At 29.8% G+C, this 21,995-nt stretch overlaps 1 protein-coding gene across 1 annotated transcript; it reads right to left on the bottom strand.

Annotated features, from left to right (window-relative positions):
* Positions 1 to 1,444: 1,444 nt before the first annotated feature.
* Positions 1,445 to 21,962, bottom strand: LOC136982549 (diphosphoinositol polyphosphate phosphohydrolase 1-like). The gene is made up of 4 exons (XM_067279047.1): positions 21,813 to 21,962; positions 2,954 to 3,109; positions 2,801 to 2,885; positions 1,445 to 1,732 (listed from the first exon to the last, which is right to left on the bottom strand). The coding sequence occupies exons 1-4, from the start codon at positions 21,897 to 21,899 to the stop codon at positions 1,626 to 1,628; spliced, it is 435 nt and encodes a 144-aa protein (XP_067135148.1). The 5' UTR covers positions 21,900 to 21,962; the 3' UTR covers positions 1,445 to 1,625.
* Between the last annotated feature and the right edge of the window lie 33 nt (positions 21,963 to 21,995).

Here is a 21,995-nt window from a genome sequence, read left to right as displayed (position 1 = left end):
AAGCTAAATTTTTAATTATAATGTAGAAACACAAAGAACTAAACATTGCTTTTTTATAACTTATGAAGAACAGTTTTCATTTTACTACTCAAAAAATTTACCGAGCTAATTTATAATGCTTAAAAATACATTTGAAAATTCATCGAGGAATACAATTACATAAAATATGGTTAGATCAAATAATAGCAAGAGCATCGTGCAACTAATTTTAATACGACTTCGCTCAATAGCCGAAGCCAAAACTACGATTCCTGTTTTAATTAGCTGCTTCCTTTCAAATATGAATCTTTTTCATTTAATTTTTGCTAGTTAAGACACTCCACTCTGTTTAATTTTATCTTAGTTCAAGCCAACGAGCTAAAAATATCAAATTTTAAGGGAAGTAATAGAATCTAGATCAATGATCTATTTACACTATTATGCGATTGTTTATAAACATCTAGCTAAATTATTTTATGGTTTATTCATACTTTTACAATGGAATTTAAGTTCAGAATTACATCAAGAAATATATTTTTTGCAAAAAATATTTTTAAAAATGCATGTATATGGTATTGACTTGGATCAATAAACAAAAGTATTCATGCAAAAATTGTCTCGGATTCGTAAGAATGCAATGTAATATAATACCGATCAAGAATAGATTCTATAAATAAAAATTAGATAATTAGATAAAAGTAGATAACTTCTAAATAAATGCTTTAATTCTTTGTTTGGGTTGTTTTTTGGTACAACCATAATCTGGAATCTTATCAAAGTTTCCAGTGGCACAGTATTGTAGAAAGTTAAACTTTCGTAGGGAGGCAGTTTACGAACACATTATTGATGGCCACAATCGTACAAACATTCGTGCCAAAATGGCATATATATCAATTTGAACTTGGCAAAAATCATCAGATAAAAAGTTTCAGATTGGTAAAAAATAGCCCAATCAGAGGATAGATTACTAAATCTGGTAGTCTCGAGTGTCATACCATAACTGCTGTGCTTTAACCAATTGAGATTAAAGCACAGCAGTTGTGTGCCATAACATCTTAGATCCATATTATTTCAGATATGAATAATCTCAAATCAATTTTTTTATCAGTCAGTCTGTAATTCTGATTTTACTATATTTAATATCAGTAATAATAAATAATTGAGTATATGAAAGTGTTATTTTCTTCATTGTATAGTTGGTGGAATAGTAAAATAAATTCTTCCTTTTTCTATATTAAATGTTAATTACTGACAGCACTTTTTGTAAGACAAATTCAAAAAGTTTGTATATTACATAGAAGAGAGATACTGTTTAGATTAAGATCATATACATCAGTAATATTGATGGTTTTTCATTAATATGATAATATTACTTATATTTTTGGCCACTTATAAATACCATATATGGAAGATTAAATTAATAACTGCCACTGGAATAACATGTATTAGAATTGTAAAGGAAATTATAATAAATAAATAACAGAACACTAAATTGAACTATTCAGATATGGTATATAATATGTATAAACAAATATATATACTTGTGAGCAGTACAAGACTGAAAAAGTGTGCAATTGGATTGGATGTGATAAAATGCATCTTTGTTAACTCTGATAAATAAATATGGAATGTATTTGTAAACTGTATTATAACTTATTTTGACTATTAATTAATTGTTTTAAATAATCTTTTTCATGTGATTTATATATAATTTCCATAGCTTCTTTAATGTAAAACCATTTTCGTTTTCTTCCTAAAATAAAAGAAATTCTATTAGTTGTAGCTTCCATATATTAAAAGTTTTGTGAGAAACCTACATAATATAGAAAGTATTTATATTTATAAACAGTAATCGCCAAATTACATCTTGCTTCTAGTAAAAAAGTAAACTTCTGATCTAATAGTTTGCACTTTACTGTTTTTTGCAGCGTAAACAACAAAAAACAATGAAATTTATTAAAAACAACCCTGAAAATGTTTTGAATATAGCAAGTATTCTTGAAAACAGTTTTTAAATTTATCATTAGAGAAAAATGACTCCAAACTTTATACTTTAAAAAATTTAGTTTCTGTTTCCTTTTTTTTTTTTTTTTAAAGATCAATAGCAGAAATGTAGCCTTGTAAAGTAATACATCTGTGATGATGAAGCATTTAACAGGAGAGAAATTAAGAAAGAAGAGATGCATTCATTTACAAGTTGTAACAAAGATAAAACTTTAAATAATAAACAAAATATTAAAAGGCTGATTTCAATATTGAGTAGTAAGTTTACATAACCTCATAAATGATGAGATTTACTCATCGGATCAAGGCAGTAATAAAATTAAACATCTTTTAACTGCTCGACAATTACTTCAAATCAATTGGATTCGATCGTTTTCGTCCAAGAAGCATCCGAATGAGTTTTTAGCCTTAGAATTAATTCTACTAACTTAAACTCTTTTATTCTATTCTTTACTTCATCTGAGCAATTATTGCAGAGTCAAAATAGAAAGTATGAGATTTATTCATTGAATTTAAAATTCAATAAATAATTACAGAAAGTCCTTGTTTGTTTCAAAACTCATTGGACATTTTTCAGCTTGCGTGAAAGTCAAATAGTGCTTAAATACAACATAACTTAAAAGCTAAAAGATTTTTATCTGCTTATAAAAACCTAAATTTCTCAAAGATTTTGCCACTATTATGCACGTTCAAAATGCAAGTCAACTTGTCGAACTAACACCGGTGTATATTAAGTATCGCAGTGATGTATCTGCGAATCATAAGTTAAAGATTTACTGTACTTAAAAATATTTTGCATATCAAAATGACCACATACCTATTCTTTTTAAATCTTCCCATTCTGATAATTCTTCGGTTACTATCAAGACGTACACAAATGTGCGATAGCAGGATTTAGTATTCTGAAAAATAGCGAATGCCATTTAACACAAACGAAAAGTATTAAAACTTAATACAAAATAAATCTTACTTCAAAAATTCCAAGAAAACGACCTAATTTTCCGACGACTCCCGCTTCTTCTTTCGCTTCTCTCGTCGCAGCTACGGCGGGTTCTTCGTTTGGATCGATTCCACCTCCGGGTATAATCCACCTATTTTCATTTTTTCTACTTGAAACTAGTAACACCTTAGAACATAAAAATTATGATTGTTCTATTAAGTTTTCTTAGATGTAGGAAAATAATATATTAAATGCAATAAGTTATTTATTATTGATGAGATGTAGTAACAAAAATTATACACGACAACTTGCTCTACAATTTTGATTATATTGTGATTTTATAATATATAAAATTAAGAAATATTACAGGTATCCCTTGCTTAACGTGGGATTTGATTAACGAGCGAAATTAATCGTGGCAGAAGTTTTAATTTATGCTGCTTTGGAATTTCAAATTTATCTACGGTATATGTTTGGGAGTGCTTCAATTTTTATTTTCATTCAAACAATTCTCATTAAATTTACTTTGTTCATTCTGTTACTTAGCAAAAACTTTTCCCTCTTCCACAAATAAAATGATACAATATAAAATATGAGTAATTGCCTACTTCAAAAAGATCTTGATTCTACAGCGTCTTCTATAGATTTCGGGGATAGGACAAAAAATCAGGACGTGCCAGGAAATAAATTTATTTGATATTTTCCAAAATAATTACTAAGCTTCAATACACTTTCACTAATTCAGAAAACATTTAGAAAAATTCTTTTATGGACTTTTATCATTGTGCCACCGCTAGAGGACTATTCTAACTTTTTTGCATTTGGAGGCGGACGAGCGGCCTACAATAAAAAGTGGACTCCGCCATAGAATCGTTATTACCTCAAAAGCGTGCGAAAGGACCAAATGAAATTGACTCGTCCTGTACGTATAGTCTATTAAGAAATTTTTGTAAAATTAAATTCATCCATTTTGCAATACCCAAAAGAAGCTGATTTGGAGAAATCGTCGGAAAAACATATTGATGCTCAGGATGATTATTTTGAATAACAACAAATAAATTACTTTAGCCAGGACTGTGGAATCTGTACAAATTGTTTTGACTCTGACTCCAACTCCTCATTTTATGATATCTTTGACTTCAACTCCTTTATTTACTGTCATTATAGAATATTAAATAAAGGAATAAATTATGTGCTAAATAAGAAATTTTAACATAAATTTAAATTGTAATATAAGTAAGGTATTAGGATTCAAAGTCGGTCAATTTTTTGCTCCGGTAACACAAGAATTGCTTTCGACTTCACAGTACCGAACATAATACATTTTCATTTTTTGACCCGTTCCCGGAACTTAAACGCACCTTGTACTTCTGCACACAAGAAAGTATAGAAAATGAGAAATATTTTAAATTCTATGAATTAGCTATTTCATACTTTAAAACATTTTAATGAATATGACAATATAAATGTTTCTTCTATCCTCTTATTTTTAAAAAGAGTTTTGAAGAATTCAAAGTATGGAAAAATTACTCTACATACATATAAATTTTAAAAAAAATAAGTTAATTTCCACTAAATAATCTATTTACTTTTGATATAGACATTTTGAGAAATTAAATTCCTTTTTTATAAAAAAAAAAAACTTGAAAGAACTGAAAATAGTATTAATCAATTACACTAATGAGATTTCTGTGCCATTTCCAGGGAAATGAACCAAATTCTCAAATCACAAAAATAATTAAAATTAAAAGGAAAAATAACTAAACTTTAAAGAAAACCACTGCCAATTTTTTAAAAAATGGTCCATTTATCTCTGTATAGTAGTAGTATTTCATTAGTAAAATAATTATGAGATTTTTAATAAATCAATAAATAGCCAAGAACTCTTACTTAAAATAAACTGAGCCAAATCTCTATAATAATGTTATGTTATAGATAGAATATGTCCTCGATAGTTTTTTACGTATACCATATTTACTCGCATATAAGACGAGGTTTTTATCCATTTTTCACTTCTTCGAAAACCTAGGTCGTCCTATACATGTGAGCAAAGGATTCTTTTCGTTTTGTAAACTGTATTTGCATTTTTTGCTGGATTCTCACCTTCTGGTGTTTAAAAAAAAAGTATTTTATCTGGGTCGTTTGAATCGTTCTTGCGTATTGTTGAGAGTAAAGATGAATAGCAATAGGAAAAGCAAAGCTTTTGAATCAAATTCCAAAATTACAAGAGAGCTCGATATAAGTTTTAATTCGTTCCCACGTGAAAACGGACGATTATTCGGAAATCGGAATTCGAAGAAACTCGTAAGTGTAATCGACAAAGAGTGAATTCGACCGTTAAGGATTGGGAAAAAAACAGTTCCCGATTGTACAGCTTTACGTGAACAAATTATGTTGTCAATTTTATGAGATTTTTCCTCGAAGTTTAAAATGCCAGTAATTTTTGCGGGACAATGTGTGCATTTATGTGCATTTGATATTTTATTTGTGATTAAATGAAATAATTAAATTTATTAATACAATTCTAATTATATCTTTATTTTGATCTTTAAAGTCACACCTCGTCCTATATGTGAGGTCGTCTTATATTCGAGTAAATACGGTACTTTATAGTTCTGTGACGGACGAAAGGACGAAGGTGTTCAATCAAAACTTCGAATTTTTTTTTCTCCACCATTTTTATCACAAGATTAGTTGGAAACCCATAAAAACTTATTTCCCACGAACTTGCTTCCTCGTTGAGAATGACCCATCCTCGGGACGTATGCCACCAGGAACTTTTAGAAGAAATTTACGGATTGGACGCCTGACCTACATGGAAAAAACCCGAGTGAAAAAATAAAACAAACGAACGATGACGAATCCGTCAGTCGTCGTTTAGTTATCGGGACAATAATCCGGACTCTTCCCGCCATCTTCCGAACCAAGACCCTTGTGGATTTATACCTAGACCATAGTGCGGATTATCTTGTGACTGTTCCTTCAAATCGTGATTCTCCGTGGATCGTATCATCACAAGGATACCCGACGCCGGCTCCAAGACTCTCTAAGGTATTTATCAACTCGCGAATCGTTTGTAAACTCTCTCTCCGCGTATCTAGAAATACATCCGTATTAGCGATGCGTCTTATTGTACTTTTGTTATACTCCCTTATTAAAATTAGCCTTGTTATTTAGCCGGTGTCTTGAGTGACTCACTTCCTCGGTTCTTCTACCTCCACCTCTACCGCGAACGAACCCGCTCGCGCGACGAAAAACCCTCTGCGTCGCGATTTCCGAGTCTCGACCGACTCGGTGGTGTCACATCCTGACGAGGGGTCAAAGAGACCCGGCCCTCCGGTCACAGTTCGGTATAATTTCTTTTTGTGTGCTGATAATAATTACTTGTCCGAGATCAAGTTTTTCAGTACAGTAATACAAAATTTTACTACTTCACATCTTTAATTGATGATGATTAATCACAGAATTTGTTAATTAATTTGAAATTTTCAAAATATTAAATTTTTGTCATTGTAACATTAAATGGATATAATACTATCAAGATTATTATTGAAAAAATCCACCAACCTATTGCAAATTATGTTGCCAAATTTTTAATTTTGGTACCATTTTGGAAAAGTTTTATAAGAAAATCTTCATTTCAAAAGAGTTTAAAACTCGTGCGAATAAAATTTTTATAATCTTCCCCAGCCAAGATATGACCCAAGAACTCCTCTACCTCCCCACCTTGAGTTCAGTACTCCAAATTTATTAGTATCCGTTCCCCTACATACACTACATACAAGCTACTATGCCAAATTTCATTTCTTAATCTTTAACCCATTCTGAAATATTAAACGAAATACATACGTGGAATTTTTTCAAGCGTTTTGTGAATAAACATTAGGTAGTGATGAACATTTAAGTAAATTGAAATTAAAAATTAGGATTACAAAAAATATTTGAAACACAATTTAATCAATAAAATCGTTGATTATACAACAACTGAAAATCAACATTGCTTAATAATTGTTTCTTCTTAATATAAAAATTCATTTTATACAATGAAAAAGTGAAGTATCAGGTTTTTGGTGTTATATATATTTAAATTAAAGATGAAAAGGCTATAAAAGTAAATAAAATATAATATTCAAATATATATTTATATAGAGACTGATTCCTTAATCAGTCTCTATATAAAACTTGGAAGGTAAATTAGTTTCTTAATTTTAATTAAGCAATATCATGCATTCTAAACCATAATGGTCCCAGTAGTCTCTTATTCAATTTGTCTTTGGATATTTTTTTTTATTAATGCGCACCTTCCTTGCCACCAAAATTGTATTGCTTTCTTCATAATTAATCACCTGCCCATCCCCTTTTAATCCTTATCCACGAATTAAAAGATGTAGCATTTTTATTAGAATTTTTTATTGTATCTTATTTACTTTTACAGGCTTTTATAAATTTAAATATGAAAAAAAGGTCAAGTTATTTTTTGTCATGAGGTCTAATTACATTTTTTAAATGTTAAAAATAATATTTGAATAACATAACATTTTTAGTTTATAAAGGACAAGTGCTCGTGATAATTTTGTCTTTTTTTCATAAGCTTTTTATAAGCTTATGAAAAAGCTATAAATTGTTTTTAGCTTGTTTTTATAGCCTTTTTTAAGCTTATAAAAGGCTATAAAAACAAGTAAAATACAACATTCAAACATTTTTAAATGTTATATTTCATTTACTTTTACAGCCTGTTCTTTTTTAATATACCTACCTTATAACCATGTTTATATATATATATATATATATAGTTATAAAAATACGAACAATGTTATAAGGTAGAAGTAATAATTTATTTTTCTTCTTGATAAAATTTTAATTTTATCAAGAAGAAGATATTAATTTTAGCACAAAAATAAAAAACACCCATTCACAAAACTATACTTTTGAATATAATGTACAAAAATCTTCTTTGTACACCATATCAGATTCCCGATGTCGGCGACATTTGGCATAGGTTAGTAATTAGTTAGTAATGCTCCGAGGTGTATCTAGGGAAAGTTACATCTGGAGTGGTTTCCCGTTGCCTTCTCTGGGGTGTGATGTCACGCGAGGGAAAATGCCTTCCGGGAGGTCTCGTAAGGGAAACTGGCCCCTATTTGGGTGTGACAAAAATGGAGAAAACCCAGAAAACTCCCCGTGGCCGGCCCGTCCGAGCACGGCGCGAACCCGCAACCGAACTCCCGGCGTTTAGCGACAAAACTGCTCGGCCACCGGTGGGTCGTACAAAATAAACGATGCTTAATTATTTCAACGTTATTTTTAAAAATTTATTCCTAACAACAAAATTTTTATTTCCTTTACCAAAAATTTATGTTCAAAATTTTGCTATCCACATTACTATTTTTATAATAAAGTATTTTACTAATAAAGTATGCATTTCTTAGTAGAATAATATAAACTACCAACTAAATCTTTAAACTATCTTTATAGTCTGTACAATAATAAACCATTAGAAATATCAATTTTGATTGTGAATATTTTAAATGTAAAATTAATAACTTGTAATTAATTACAAGCTATCTTTGTAATTTTTTTTTTCAGACAGCACAAAGATCTCAATAAACAGCTTAAATTTGGCAATATGCATTCCATGTAATCTTATAATCTAATATATTGAACTAATATTACTTCCAATTGAATGTAATTTATAAACTATGTGAAATTTTAAGGAAAATAAATGCCAAAAGAAAATCTAAAGAAATTATTTTCTCACATAACTTTCTTAATCTGTTATTAAATAATGTACAAGAAAAATTTTTTTTCTTTCTGAAAGATTTCATACTACAGTAGATACTTGATCATATGGGATGAATGGAAAAAATATCATCCTGCTTAATCTAGTACTGTTTAAATCCTGTACCTATTAAACAGAACAGGTAAATTTTCAAAGAAACACGAGAACGACTCGTCCGTCTCACATTTACTCGTTACGAACTAGATACTTCGACAAAATGTACCGTTTCCCTTTCACTTCTGGCCAATATCCTGCAAAGTAGACGAGTCATAAATACGGTTGTCATTAGTTCAAAACCAGAAATTGGGATGTCACGATAAAAAATTACGGATACCCAGCATTGGGTAAGTAGTAGCACTTGCGCAACACTTATTGTCTACCATTCTTATTTGACTTTTTAATGTAAAATTGGAGCAATTTCTTGTAGAAATGAACAAATCTAGACATTTCAAGAGAAATTTTCCAATGGGGCAGTTTTCTAAATCAGGACAATTCTGGAAAACAGTGTCAGATAACCCTAGGCATAAAATGATTTGGTACGATTAGTGACTCAACCATAGGCATTTTTCGCATCTTATTTTATCCATTTCCTGGTTAATGCAATCTCAGATGTAATCGAGTCTAAAGTATTTTCATTTTTAGAATAAAAACATTTTATAAAAACAACAATAATTTTTCTGCTGTTGTAATTTTTTAATTTCATTTTTATATAAAATTTAAATTCAATAAAAGAAATTATTCGTAATATCTTACAAAATTAAATTTTCTTCTAAGGTTTTGAAGTTAATTCCAAGCATGCTAAATTTACATTTAAACATTTTTATTTACATTATATGTATTTTATTCTAAAAATGTTACGCTTTATGAAACATTTACTTTTTCTTAAACATTCACAATCAATATCAGAATTTTAAAGTAAAATGATGAAATAGGATTCTTTTGTTAAACTCCTTGATCAAAAATTTTCATTATTAAAATTTAAATAAAAAGCTGTATTTACATAAAAATGCTTCATTAGTAATTTATGATTTTTGTACTGTAAGTAATTTTTTTTTCAATATTGTAATCAACAATATTACTATGATGTACTATTTATTTATATACACTAAATTCTGTTTTAAATGGTAGATATATCCCTGAAAAATCCTTATAGAAGATTGGTTTGACCATAAAAATCAATAAAAATAATATTATAAACCAATTAATATAATGGGACACATTTAAACAATATATATCATCTGTAGTTAATAAATCGGTCGTAAACTTAATCGATAAAATTTCGAAGACGTCGATTAAACGTCAAACTACCTCTAGCTTTTAAACCGAACGGCATACAGAAACTATTCTGTATTAAAAGAAATCAGAAGAAACTCAATCATACTAATTGTCAAACCCTAAAAATTAAATTTTTCCTGGTGCTTCAATTGAGGGGTAAAGTCAGAATAAAAGACTGATTGTTATTACACACATTCAAATAAGTTGTAATAAATATCTAAATCTTAAAGTTTACTTGGCACAAAATGCAAATTCTAAGAATTTTTTCTTTTTTTTTTAAAATAAAAATAAATAAGACAGTTTTCTGGAAAAGGAAGTAAATACATTTTTTTAATTCAAATCAAATGGATATTTTTAAAAAGACAAATTTATTGAGATGTGTTAGATCAAATAAATTGTGTAAAAACAAATTGAATCTTTTTCTAGGCTGTGTTAAATCAAAATCACATTAATTCAGAACTGAGTGTATATAATTTTATGGAATATTGCAATATGTAATTTTTTAAAACGACTCTAAACATTTTTCTTGTTAACTTTTTAATTACAGCATTGGTCAAAAATATATTTCCTATTCTTTCCAAATTACATAAAAAATTCATATAATATACAAACTCCTTTTGTCTTTTAATTAACCAATATCACTGCATTAAAAATTTCTTGTTAGTTTAGTAAAAATATTGTCAAATATGTACTTATATAAACTATAAAGTGATATTCAACCAAACATTTCAAATAAAAATTGTGCAAATGACATTACTTTCATTTTATAAATGATAAACTAAAGATATCCCTTTTAATGCCGGATTATCAAACAGTTTCATCAGAAATTCCTGGTAAAATATGGAAATTCTTATTGAAATAGATTTAGTTTTTTGTAATTTAAAAAACAAACATGCTCCGTTTTCTATTTCTAGAATTTCAAATCATATTTTTATTTTACTGATTTAATAAGTTTATAAAGGGTCTTTCTTGCAGGCTAACCGTCGATTCGGTCGGGTCCACGGCGAAGACGGCCGGGTGGCAAGAAACGACACCCGACGTATCGGCGAGAGATCGTCAAACAAATTGCCGGTTTCAAACCCGGATCAAATCTGGGTTTCTCGGGACGGTAGACAGACGTTTTTACTACTCTGGTCAACCGGCAATTCGTAGTGAATATATAACGTAATTGTCTCGTCACCTCTTTTATTTGTGCATCTTACCCGAGATATATAACATTAAATCACCGTTATATTTTAACTTTTGCCTTATTTATTTAATATTAAAAACATTAATGTCATTTAAACTTTTTAAATTAAATACAGAACTTTATTGCAACTTAAAAACTTATATAATACTGTATATATTTGTAATTTGCTTTTATAGATCATTTTTAATTTCAACATAAAATGAATAAACAATAAATAGTTAAAATTTCATTATTATTACACTTTTTCAATTACACAAACTTTGGGTTAAAGTTTTGAAATCTTTTTAATTATATATGCTGGTTGATTGAACAAAAAGTATTCGTGTGCTTGGCAATTCTGGAAGTGGTGCCTTGTCACATTAGCCTCAATAATTGCAAGTACTTTTGTTTTTTATTTAAAGTTTCAAATGTTATCCCTAGAGTCTAACATAAACAAAAGTTTAAAATTTAAGTGTTTCTTGCAATGCGTAGCGGAGCAGTAACAAGTATAGCCAGCTCACGACATCACAAAATCTATTTCTCACAAGTAAACTTATTAATCGTCTGGAAGTGTTATCATTGTATCTTGTCAAAGTTTGAGAGAGAGATTGTTTCAATTTGCAAAAAATTGGCTTCTTTTAGAGTGAAATGAATATACATTTGTTTGCATTTAGTTTAAAAGAATGTGTAAAAATATGAATAACGAATACAAAATTTCATGTGTAAACAATATAAAACTGAAAGAATAATAACAAAATATATAAATCGTTGGATTTAATTCATTTTCGACGAACTTAATTTTTTATTTATGTTCGTGAAGAAAGAGAAATCTATTAGTTTTCCCGGTATGTGAATTTATCTGCTTCTTAATTTTTTATCAAATAATTACATCACTAATAGTTTCCAACTATTTTATTCCATTTATCAGCAATTTTCATTTCCTCTTTTACCTATACTGAAGTTATAATTTATAGTTGCATTGATAATATTTGCAATCCTTTCCGTGCATTTATTTCTTTATACATTTGTTAAATACTGTACGTTAATTTTTATATTTCTATAGTTGTTCTTAAGGTAAATGAATTTTATTCCTATGACAAATCATAACTTATTTTGTAATTAATGTAGTCTTATTTAATCACAGTTTTCTTATAAATGAATTTTTTAAATAACTTAAATGTTGATAATTTTTTTAATATTGCTTTATATTTATTTATTAATAAATATAGTATAATTAATATTATTTATTTCCATTACTATCTAACAAATTCAATATATTAATTTTTATGCTTAGCAGTTTCGTAAAATTACTTATTCGGCAATTTTGTATCAATTTTTGAATAATATAGCCCAAACAGACTTTAACCAGACTTTAGACCATAACCAGGACATGTCAATATTTTGTGTTAATGATTTGTAATGATTGTATTTTTCACAAAGTTAAATTTCTCAATAAATGAATTTATGTATCTGTTAGTGGTTATGAGAGTTGGAATATTCTAAATATGTACTGTGCTTGGAAACTGAAGTACCATTGAACTAACTGCATGTGGACAGGATTGTCAAGAGAGAAAGGAAGCTGGAAATTTTTCTCTGGGACTAGAGAAAACTTAGGTCTCAACTTTTACATTAATGCAATTTTTACTAACAAAATATAAAATATTTAAGACTGCCTTAATTAATAAAGAAACATTCCACACCTTTTTGTTTGTTCCAAACAAACTGGCAAAGGAGACCCGGTAAGGCAAAGAGGGAACTCGCTCTATCCCACCTTCCCCTCTTCCCTCGGCAGCCCTGCACGTGGACGGTCCGTATGCATCGATACGCAATTAATTCAATGGTATCTCAGTTTCACAATACAGACAGTTATATGAAGTTATCTATATTTAAAATTATTCCTAGTGAATCATTAATGAAAAGTTTCTATTTAATAACTCTTAAATAAACAAATGAATATTTCAAGTAATCAAAACTACTACAAGCACAAGATTTTTATTTTTTTTTCAACAAGTTACATTTAGCAAAGCAAGTTAATCTTTTGGAAAACAATCTCAAAATGTAATTTCCAAATTGCTTTTGTACAGTTTTATTGAAGATTATTATAAACAAAAACAATATATGATACATAAATTAAAAACTTTACCTTCTGTTTCTTCACCCCCATCCTGAGGTATTAAATGAAATAAATGCCAACATCCCCAGAATTTTTCTCCATTTTTTTATTTTTTGGTTAAGGGGATCTCAAAACCTTCTTTTTAGTTGGATGAGATTTAAAATGTGTCAGTAAGTTATCAAACTAGTACAGATAAGAGACACTCGAGTGACACAGTTTTACAACAAAATTATCAATTTTTTGCTAAACTTATCTGCTATATTTTTGTTGGAATTTTTACATAGTACACATCAGATACAAGCTCAAAACAACTTTGAAATGATGTAATGTACTCACTGTCTTACGGCATTAAAAACAACTTTTTATTCAAAACTGCAAGTACTTTCGATAGCTTACAGAGACTATCGTGATCGGAATCAAATCAAACAAGATTTTTCATATTTGAACGGAAGAAGAACATAACAGACAACTGTTCCAGCTGTGTGACCGTGGAATGTACAAAAATTTGAAATTTGATAATAAAAATTAAAAATACTTGCAATTTTGAATAAAAAAAATTGTTTTTAACACCATAAGACAGTGAATACATTACATCATAACTATTTGGGTGTGAAGTGTAATTAATTTTGTGAAATTTGAAAATTGTTGTTGATATGATTATTAATACAATATGGAAAAGTAGTGTGTTTTTGAACAATCTTATAAATAAATCAAGAGAGAGCTCTCTTCTAAAAGTTCAAGTACTTTTCAGAAATAGATGTTCTCATCCTCAGAATATTCTTAAAAATAACATCATTATTATATAAACATGAAAATTAAGAAAAAATACTTAATTTAAATAATAAAAGCAATTGTAAGCTGTTCTTTATGATTCTTTAAACTTGAAGTTATTTTTAAGAATATTGTGGTTGCGGTCTAATTCCCTTCTTGAAAATACTTAAGAAAAAAATTGGACTTCTAGAAGAGTCTCTCGCTCAACTTTCCTGGCACTCGAACAGGAGGTTAACAGAGGACCATCAGGAAGTCTGATCATTTTCAATTATACTACGATATAAAATTTAAAAGCTTAAAAGGAGTAATTTTGTTGAATATGATAAAAATCTCCATTTAAAAAAATATTGAAGTTTCAAAAACACTAGGACTAACTCAAAGTTAAATCTGTCTGTTAAGAGATTTTAAAAAATATATTTTATTATTATTATAAAAAGCAAAAAAGGCTTAATTTTGAAGATAGAGATGACTAGTGTTACCACCCGTCCGGTTTTCACCCGGACAGTCCGGGAATTGACTCACTGTCCAAGTGAACAATTAATTTTGCCCGGGAATTTCGTAGAAATTGTGAAATTACGATGAAACAAAGTTCTTGCAAATATTTTTATAAATTTACACCATTTGAACAGCAAAAGACCTCACACTCACCGAAACTCATCTGCCATTTCGCTATGTTACTCTGTTTACACCGACGTGTGACACGCAACCTGCCTCTCGACTTTTTTTTTTGCTTGTATGTCCGTACGCATCATCTATGGAGCTAAATTATCTGCTCTTTCTTAATTTAGGTTACACACGTTACTCCTTTGCAAGTCTATAGTCCCTAACTGTAACTGATTTAGAACCGGCATGCACGTTATTCTTTGCATTTGATTTGATTTGATGTTAAAGTAAGAAGGGCTATCCGTTATAACACAGACTTAACCCTGTAGGAAATGGAAAAAAGAAATTAGGAAAGTAAGAAGTTAGGTAGAAGAGGAAACACAGGGAGATAGGAAAGTGTGAAAAGAAGCTACAGGGGGCCCCCCACAAGACAGATGAGAACATTATGTACAGTGTTGCCGAACATGCTACGGGGCACTTCCCCGTCCACATATCGGTTTTGCAGTCTTAACTCTTAACGAATACAATTAGTAAGTGCAAATACAATGAGATAAAGTGTACATCAGTATACAGGAGGACTTATCCTGTTCATAAAGCTTTTCTGATTAATATCAGTATTCAATAAACACATGGAAATTAATGGTTGGAAGCAGGATACAGTTTACATTATGTGGTAGTCGGGAGAACTTATCCCGATCGCAATGTGAAGCGTTAACAATGAATATGTACAAATTGACAGTTGCAAAGCAAATAACAGCAGTATCAGTTTATATACAAAGCAGAGTAAAAGCACCCTTGCACCAGGGGACTAGGCTGCAGGATACATGGACATAAACAATATAGAAGTGTTGACGTCAGATCACCGCTTTCAAAGTCAACTTCATTTTCAATGTGGAGGGAGAGGAGGGACAAAGTTGTACCCCAACTGCTAGGCCCCTCCTCCTACCCATTGGGTTAACCTAGAACCCCTCCAGAAAACGATGTCGTAGAAGCTGTACTTTCCCAGCCGAAGACATGACAACAGGGGTGATCGATTATTAGTTGTGGAAGACACTGGTAAAACAGTTTAAATAGTCTAAGTATAGGAGGACTTGTCTTTTCACACTTGTTGGTTTCCTTGGGTACTTCGGTTGGCGCTAAGTTGCTCGCTTGTAGGTGGAGCAAGTGCTCTGCTGTCTTTGATGAATGTCGTCAAGACTTTCAGTAGATTGGTGTCTGCGAAGAATCGTTGATCTCCAGGTGGCCAATTGTAGCCTTCTTGTAGACAAGTCCTGATGAGTTTCAATCTTTGTTCACTGTACTTGGAACAGTCGTAAATCAAGTGGTTTACATTGTCCTTTTCGTGTATGTCTATTTCACAATAATCCGAATCTGTTTTGTTGAAACGTTTTAAATAAGTGTTAAATGCCCCATGCCCAGTAAGGCATTGCATAAGCTTGTAGCTTGGTTGGAGTCTTGATTTTTTGACATCCCTCAATCGAAGGGATGAAGCTATAGCATTGCCTCCCGGTGTTTGAGCTGTCCCAGTCTCGTTGCCACAGTATTCTAATTTCTTCTTTAATATATTGCTGAACATAGCTGATTGGGAATTTTGTATAGGTGACTATAGTATTGGTTCTTGCCCTCTTCGCCAATCTGTCTGCAAGCTCGTTGCCCTCATGTCCGCTGTGGCTCGGTATCCAATTGAAAGATATATTTGTTTGTTGGCCGATCTCATTTGCTAGGGCTATTAGGTCTGAGGCAAGGGCAGAGCTGTTCTTCCCATTTTTAAGTATGTAAAGAGCGGCCTTACTATCCGTGAAGACAGTTAGGTTTCTCGTTTCCAGTTGTAGTTGTTTTACATATGAGATGGCCCTATAAATTCCCCATAACTCTGCCTGGGTTATGGTGCATTCATTTGCCAATCTTAGGCTTGCTTGATAGATTCTCCCTTTTTTGTTCCTAATAATCAGTCCTGAGCCCACGCCCTGCTCATCCCTTGAACCGTCCATATATATTATAATTTGCTGTGCTTTCCTGTGGTTATTGGTATTGTCATAATCCAGGACGACTTCATATTGGCTTATCCTTCTTGGATCAATTGGTTGGTTACTGTCTTTTTGTTTGATGTCGATTTTTCTGATAAATTTAGAGATGTTCTTTGAATTATCTGGTGGCAAGACCTCTGTATTTTGTAATTGTTCTAAATCCTTGTCCGAGATATTTGTGAAGTTTTTGTTTAGCAAGAACCAATTCCATGTTGTTTGTTTAGCCTTCAGATGTATCGGTGTTAGATTGGCTACAACCAGCAGGGCATCTGTCGGTGCTGTTCGGTATGCCCTGCAGATCTTAATGGCTGATCTTCTTTAAAACAAAAGTAATTTTCTTTTTATGTGAACCTTTTTTAATGCTGTTTCCCATACCTGCACCCCATAAAGTGCAGCTGGTTCGATAGCTTGTAGGTATATCATTTTTGTATGTTTTGGGTTTAGACCCCAGGTATTCTTAGTTATACTGTTTAAAAAATAGGTTTTCTCAATGGCCTTGTTACAGGTTTGATTCACATGGAACTGCCAGTTTAGACTTCTGTCAAAGTGAATGCCAAGATATTTCATTTGTTGTACGTTGCGAATAGTTTGGCCATTTATTTTCACCCCAATTGCTCTTTTCAACTGCCCTCTTTTATTTTTTCTTGTAAAAACTATTGCCTTGCATTTCCCATGATTGATTGGTAGTTTGTGTACTTTACTCCAATCTCCAATTTTTGACAACATTTTATTTGCAATATCTGCCACATGGTTGCAATTTTTGTGCGCCACTAAAACCAGGGTATCATCAGCGTATGCCTGTAATTTTATTTCTTCTGTGTCCTCGTGTTGTTCAAGAAGGTCGTCTAGGGCCAGATTCCAAAGTTCTTTGCATTGTAAAATGACATTGCGCATGCGTCAGGAACAAACCTGACCTGCCGCCTGGGTCAGCGATTTTGTAAAAGTGGCAACACTAGAGATGACCAAATCTTCAAGTCTGAATACCAGTATTAAATAAGTACTCACTTTTTTACCCTCCAGAAAAGGGAGGGTAAAAAAGTACCAGATACAAAGGTTCAAAAAGTGAGTACTTAGATAGAGATGAGCTTTTAAAAGCATTGCCAATAAATTTTTAAGTCTGACCTGACTGAAGATTTGACACAACCCCATATCTCTCCACCTCCTTGACTTCCATATTCCAAAATTTAATGGCATCAATACCTGTTACATACAAATTACCTTGCTAAATTTTGCTACTTAATCTTTACCTCCATCCTGAAGTATTAAATGAAATAAATGCCAACATCCCCCAGAATTTTTCTCCTTTTTTTTTTTTTTTGGGAGTTACGGAGGTCTCAAAACATCAAAATTTTCAAAAAATCCAGTGTTGAATTTGACAGGATTACAATACTTTCTTATGTTACATATGTTATAACAACCAGGAAAGTAAAAAGAGAACACAACTGAAGAATCTTGTCATTTCTTTAAATCTCAAAGCTATTAAAAAGTAATGATCTTAACTAGTATAAAATTATTATTTTTGTTTTTAATAGATTAAAATATATATATTTCTTTGATATATTATAAATCTTAATGACAAGCCTTTATTGAAATTATTGACTGCATCATACTTAATTCAAAGAATCGCTATATAATAGAGTTCCAACACCAATTGGGAGGCTGGAATAATTCAAAACATCAACAAACACATCTATCAGAGTCTCAATTGATTCCAGTAAGGTTTAATGCAAAACAAAAGACTTTTAGACTAACATTTTCAATCAACAACTAGAGTTTATCTTCAGCTATGATGTACCATCTTGAGATAATGATATTTAATGGAATGTTCTTGTGTATATTTATACTATTCATTACTTTTTAGTTTTGTTTCATATTTTTATCATCCTTGTACTTTGCTCTACTTATTTTATGTTTTGTGTATTTAAGTTATTTCATTTAATTTTTCAAAAACATCACTATTTGATTCATGCATTCCATCACTGAATATATGGACCTGAAGATCTCTATTTACAGGTTGAAGACACCAGTCTAAAAGTTTTTGTTTTGTATTAAACCTCACTTGAATCAATTAAGGCTCTTTGGTAGATGTGTTTAATTGCTATATAAGTCAAGAAGCAAAGTTACTTATTTCTTATTGTTTTTTAGTTTTATTTTTATCTTTAAATGACATTTTAAGTTATAGTAAACATAATGCTTGAATCTGTTAAGTGTTTGATCTGATGACAAGGTGAAAAAGTCTTGAAAAACATTTAAAAACTCAAAAATTTGGTGAGAAATATTGCAAAACTAAAAAATGCAACTGCAATTAAAAAAAGTTTAACACTGTCATGATTAAAAAGAAGTGATAAAAACTATATTCTTTTGTCTACAGTTTAAAAGTTACTAGAGATAAGTCCAATCATCAAAATATTCAATCCGAAACATCATTAAAATAGTACAAAATATAAAATTTATATTTTCCATCATAATAATAATGTCTTTGTTTGTCTACACTTACTGCTTACGTAAACTGTATGTATTTGTCATAAAACTTACTTAGAGCATTAACATAATAACAAATGTAACGATATTAAGATTTGTTTTAGGAAAAATGTATAATGGAATATTTTATTTTTTGAAAAAATAATTTCAGTCTAAGTTTTTAAATGCACAAAACAGATTAATGTATAAGGAATTATATATATATAATTGGTATGCTCTTATGCATATAATCTAATCTGATATTTAAAAATATCTCCTTTGTAATTATTTAAAGTTACATATTCTGTTTGATATTTTAAAATCAAAGTTTCAGTTAACAGCTCTTATTTTGGTATTTTACAGGTTCTTTAAAATTAAACAATATAATACATTTTACTTTGAATCTTTAATCTTTGAATTTATTTGTTTACATATGTAAACAAATAAATTCAAAGATTAAAGTTTTGCAGTGTAAACAGCAAATTCTATATAATACAAATCAAAATCCAAATCTTATGAAAATCACATCTAAATAACTGAATTATTTCAAGCTGAAATTAAATAAATTAATATTTAATAAAATTTATTAAATTTTGATATTAATTAATTAAAAAATTAGATAAAAGTAATCAAGTAGTTTAGCTTCATGTTTCATAAATTCCACATTATAACATTTTTTCAAACATAATTTGGATTGATAATTCTGGTAATAGAATTTACGGTCAGAAACATATAATTTGAGAATAAAGAAAATGATTTTACGAAACAGGTTCAATGTTGAGTTCTACACTATTTCCACAAATGACTGAAAATATTTCAATTTTCCAAATAGAATAAATAAAATAAAATTTTACATTTTATTAGGTGGCAATAATTCTTAAAAGCAATGTATTTCTCTGAAAATGAATTAGTAAATACAGTATGTCCATAATCTTATTCATCATTGAAACTGTATTCAAAAAATTTTGAAAAACAATTCAATGGAATAATCTACTGCTTTTGGCCCTTATTATTATTTAACACTTAGTCTAGATCAAAAACACATATACATACTGGTGCGATAAGCCTGTATATGTACGTGTCTATTTGATCTAGACTGTGTTAAAAAATTTCATCTAATCGACGAATTTAATAAGCCATTCGATAAAGCCATTTTCTTATTTAAAAACGGCTTTTTTGAGGTTTGAGTTGTATTTAACTGTTTTGAAGTAATAGCTCTACCTTCAGAATACATTTGATCCTTAGAACTTTAAAGCCATTTTTTTCTTAATTTATTTATTTTTTATTTTAGACGAGAATGTTAAATTTATTTTAATCGATATCGTTGAAATCTATTCTATAGATGAACATTAACAAATTATACAAATGCATAATTTTACTACCTACTGCCAATTAATATATACAATCAATTTTGTTAAACATATACAAAATTTATTTATAAGTGCAGCTATTATTTAAAATTTTCAAATTCATCAGCAACCACTACATTATATTGACTTTATTTGCAGAGAACAAAACTGGTTTCTGAAGGATTAGAAGTTTAAATCTGTCACCGAGCAGTTGTCGTTTCCTTATTTGATATTTAATAAGAATAATCTATATCTGTATCCGACAAGTAATCTTATCCTACATTATACTTTTATAATTATAATATTTTTAAAACTTTTGATTTGATTTAGGTATATATTTCTAAAACACAATTTTTGACATAAATATCAAATTTCCAGAACAAAATTTCCTTTCATAATTAAACAAATACATTAATAGATTTATATTTAAAAGACAGTGCATAGAAAACAGTTTATTTCACATAATGTTATTTAGAGTAATCACATATTCCAGTTTTTGGCAATATCCCCACGTTACCTTTTTATCCAATCTACATTCTCAAAAACTGACAAAAAGCAACCCTTTTAAACAAGGAAAAAATAAAAAGTTGTATTTTGTGGTAAAGCAATTTATAATTGGTACATCCTTTCAATAATGAAAATAACTCCACAAATAATGTTTTTAATGCATGTTCCTGTTTCACAAATTTATTAATGTATGAAATTTAAAGATCATTGTGTCTTATTGTTACTTTAATCGTTCTGTTTCTAATAATTATGAATTGTATTCAAATAAATAAGTTGATAATAGCATTTATTAACGTTGAAAACTAGAATATGCTGATAATTTCATTTCAGTAATTCCTAGAATAAAAATTTCAAAACAAGTTCATTCTAAAGTTCAATTACACACATTTAATAGTTAAATTAACAAGAACAAATAATATTTTAAGCAATCTTTATAACGTTCTTCTCGTTTTGGCACATTAAAAGACGTCGAAGTATAAACAACAGTGCATTTCGAAGGGGAAAATGTCTAGAACAAGGCCCTACATCAACACAACATTGCAAGTAAAAAAAAAAGAAGTTAATGTTACCTTAGGTAGCCAAGATGGCGGCTCATCTCTAATTCCAGCAAGGAAACAGTGGGACGCACGTTCTAACCTAACCTAACAAATTACCATAATTATTAGCAACCAAATTATTAGAATAGGTTAGGTTAGGTTAGGTTAGAACGTGCGTACTACTGTTTCCTTGCTGGAATTAGAGACGAGCCGCCATCTTGGCTACCTAAGGTAACATTAATCAAAAAAGGAACGGATATTCATATTTCGAGATACGGTTTCACAAAAATCACTTCCTTGCCTCTTTTTCCTCTTCGTTCCGTACACAAACACAAGCCGCTCTACGCCGGAAACCGTCATCGAAAAACGTGCGTGAGTAATCGACCATTTTTTACGACGTCACATTATTAATTTATTTATTATTATTTTTTTTTAAATGTCGGTTACTTCCACCAATGGCAGACCGTTTCGAGAGTTTATATAA

This window comes from Centruroides vittatus, unplaced genomic scaffold, assembly GCF_030686945.1.
Source record: "Centruroides vittatus isolate TY-2023 unplaced genomic scaffold, ASM3068694v2 contig_854, whole genome shotgun sequence".
In the NCBI taxonomy this organism is placed as follows: Eukaryota; Metazoa; Arthropoda; class Arachnida; order Scorpiones; family Buthidae; genus Centruroides; species Centruroides vittatus.
The sequence above is the reverse complement of the archived record's forward strand: the minus strand, read 5'-3'. Positions and strand labels throughout refer to the sequence as shown.

What these genes read in the sequence shown, in the direction of transcription:
- LOC136982549 (XM_067279047.1), bottom strand. Translation starts at nt 21,899, where the DNA reads ATGGTCGATTACTCACGCACGTTTTTCGATGACGGTTTCCGGCGTAGA. An exon ending in GTTTTCTTGGAATTTTTGAA is followed by an intron (nt 2,886 to 2,953) that starts GTAAGATTTATT and finishes GCTATTTTTCAG; the next exon opens with AATACTAAATCCTGCTATCG. An exon ending in GGAAGATTTAAAAAGAATAG is followed by an intron (nt 1,733 to 2,800) that starts GTATGTGGTCAT and finishes CTTTTATTTTAG; the next exon opens with GAAGAAAACGAAAATGGTTT.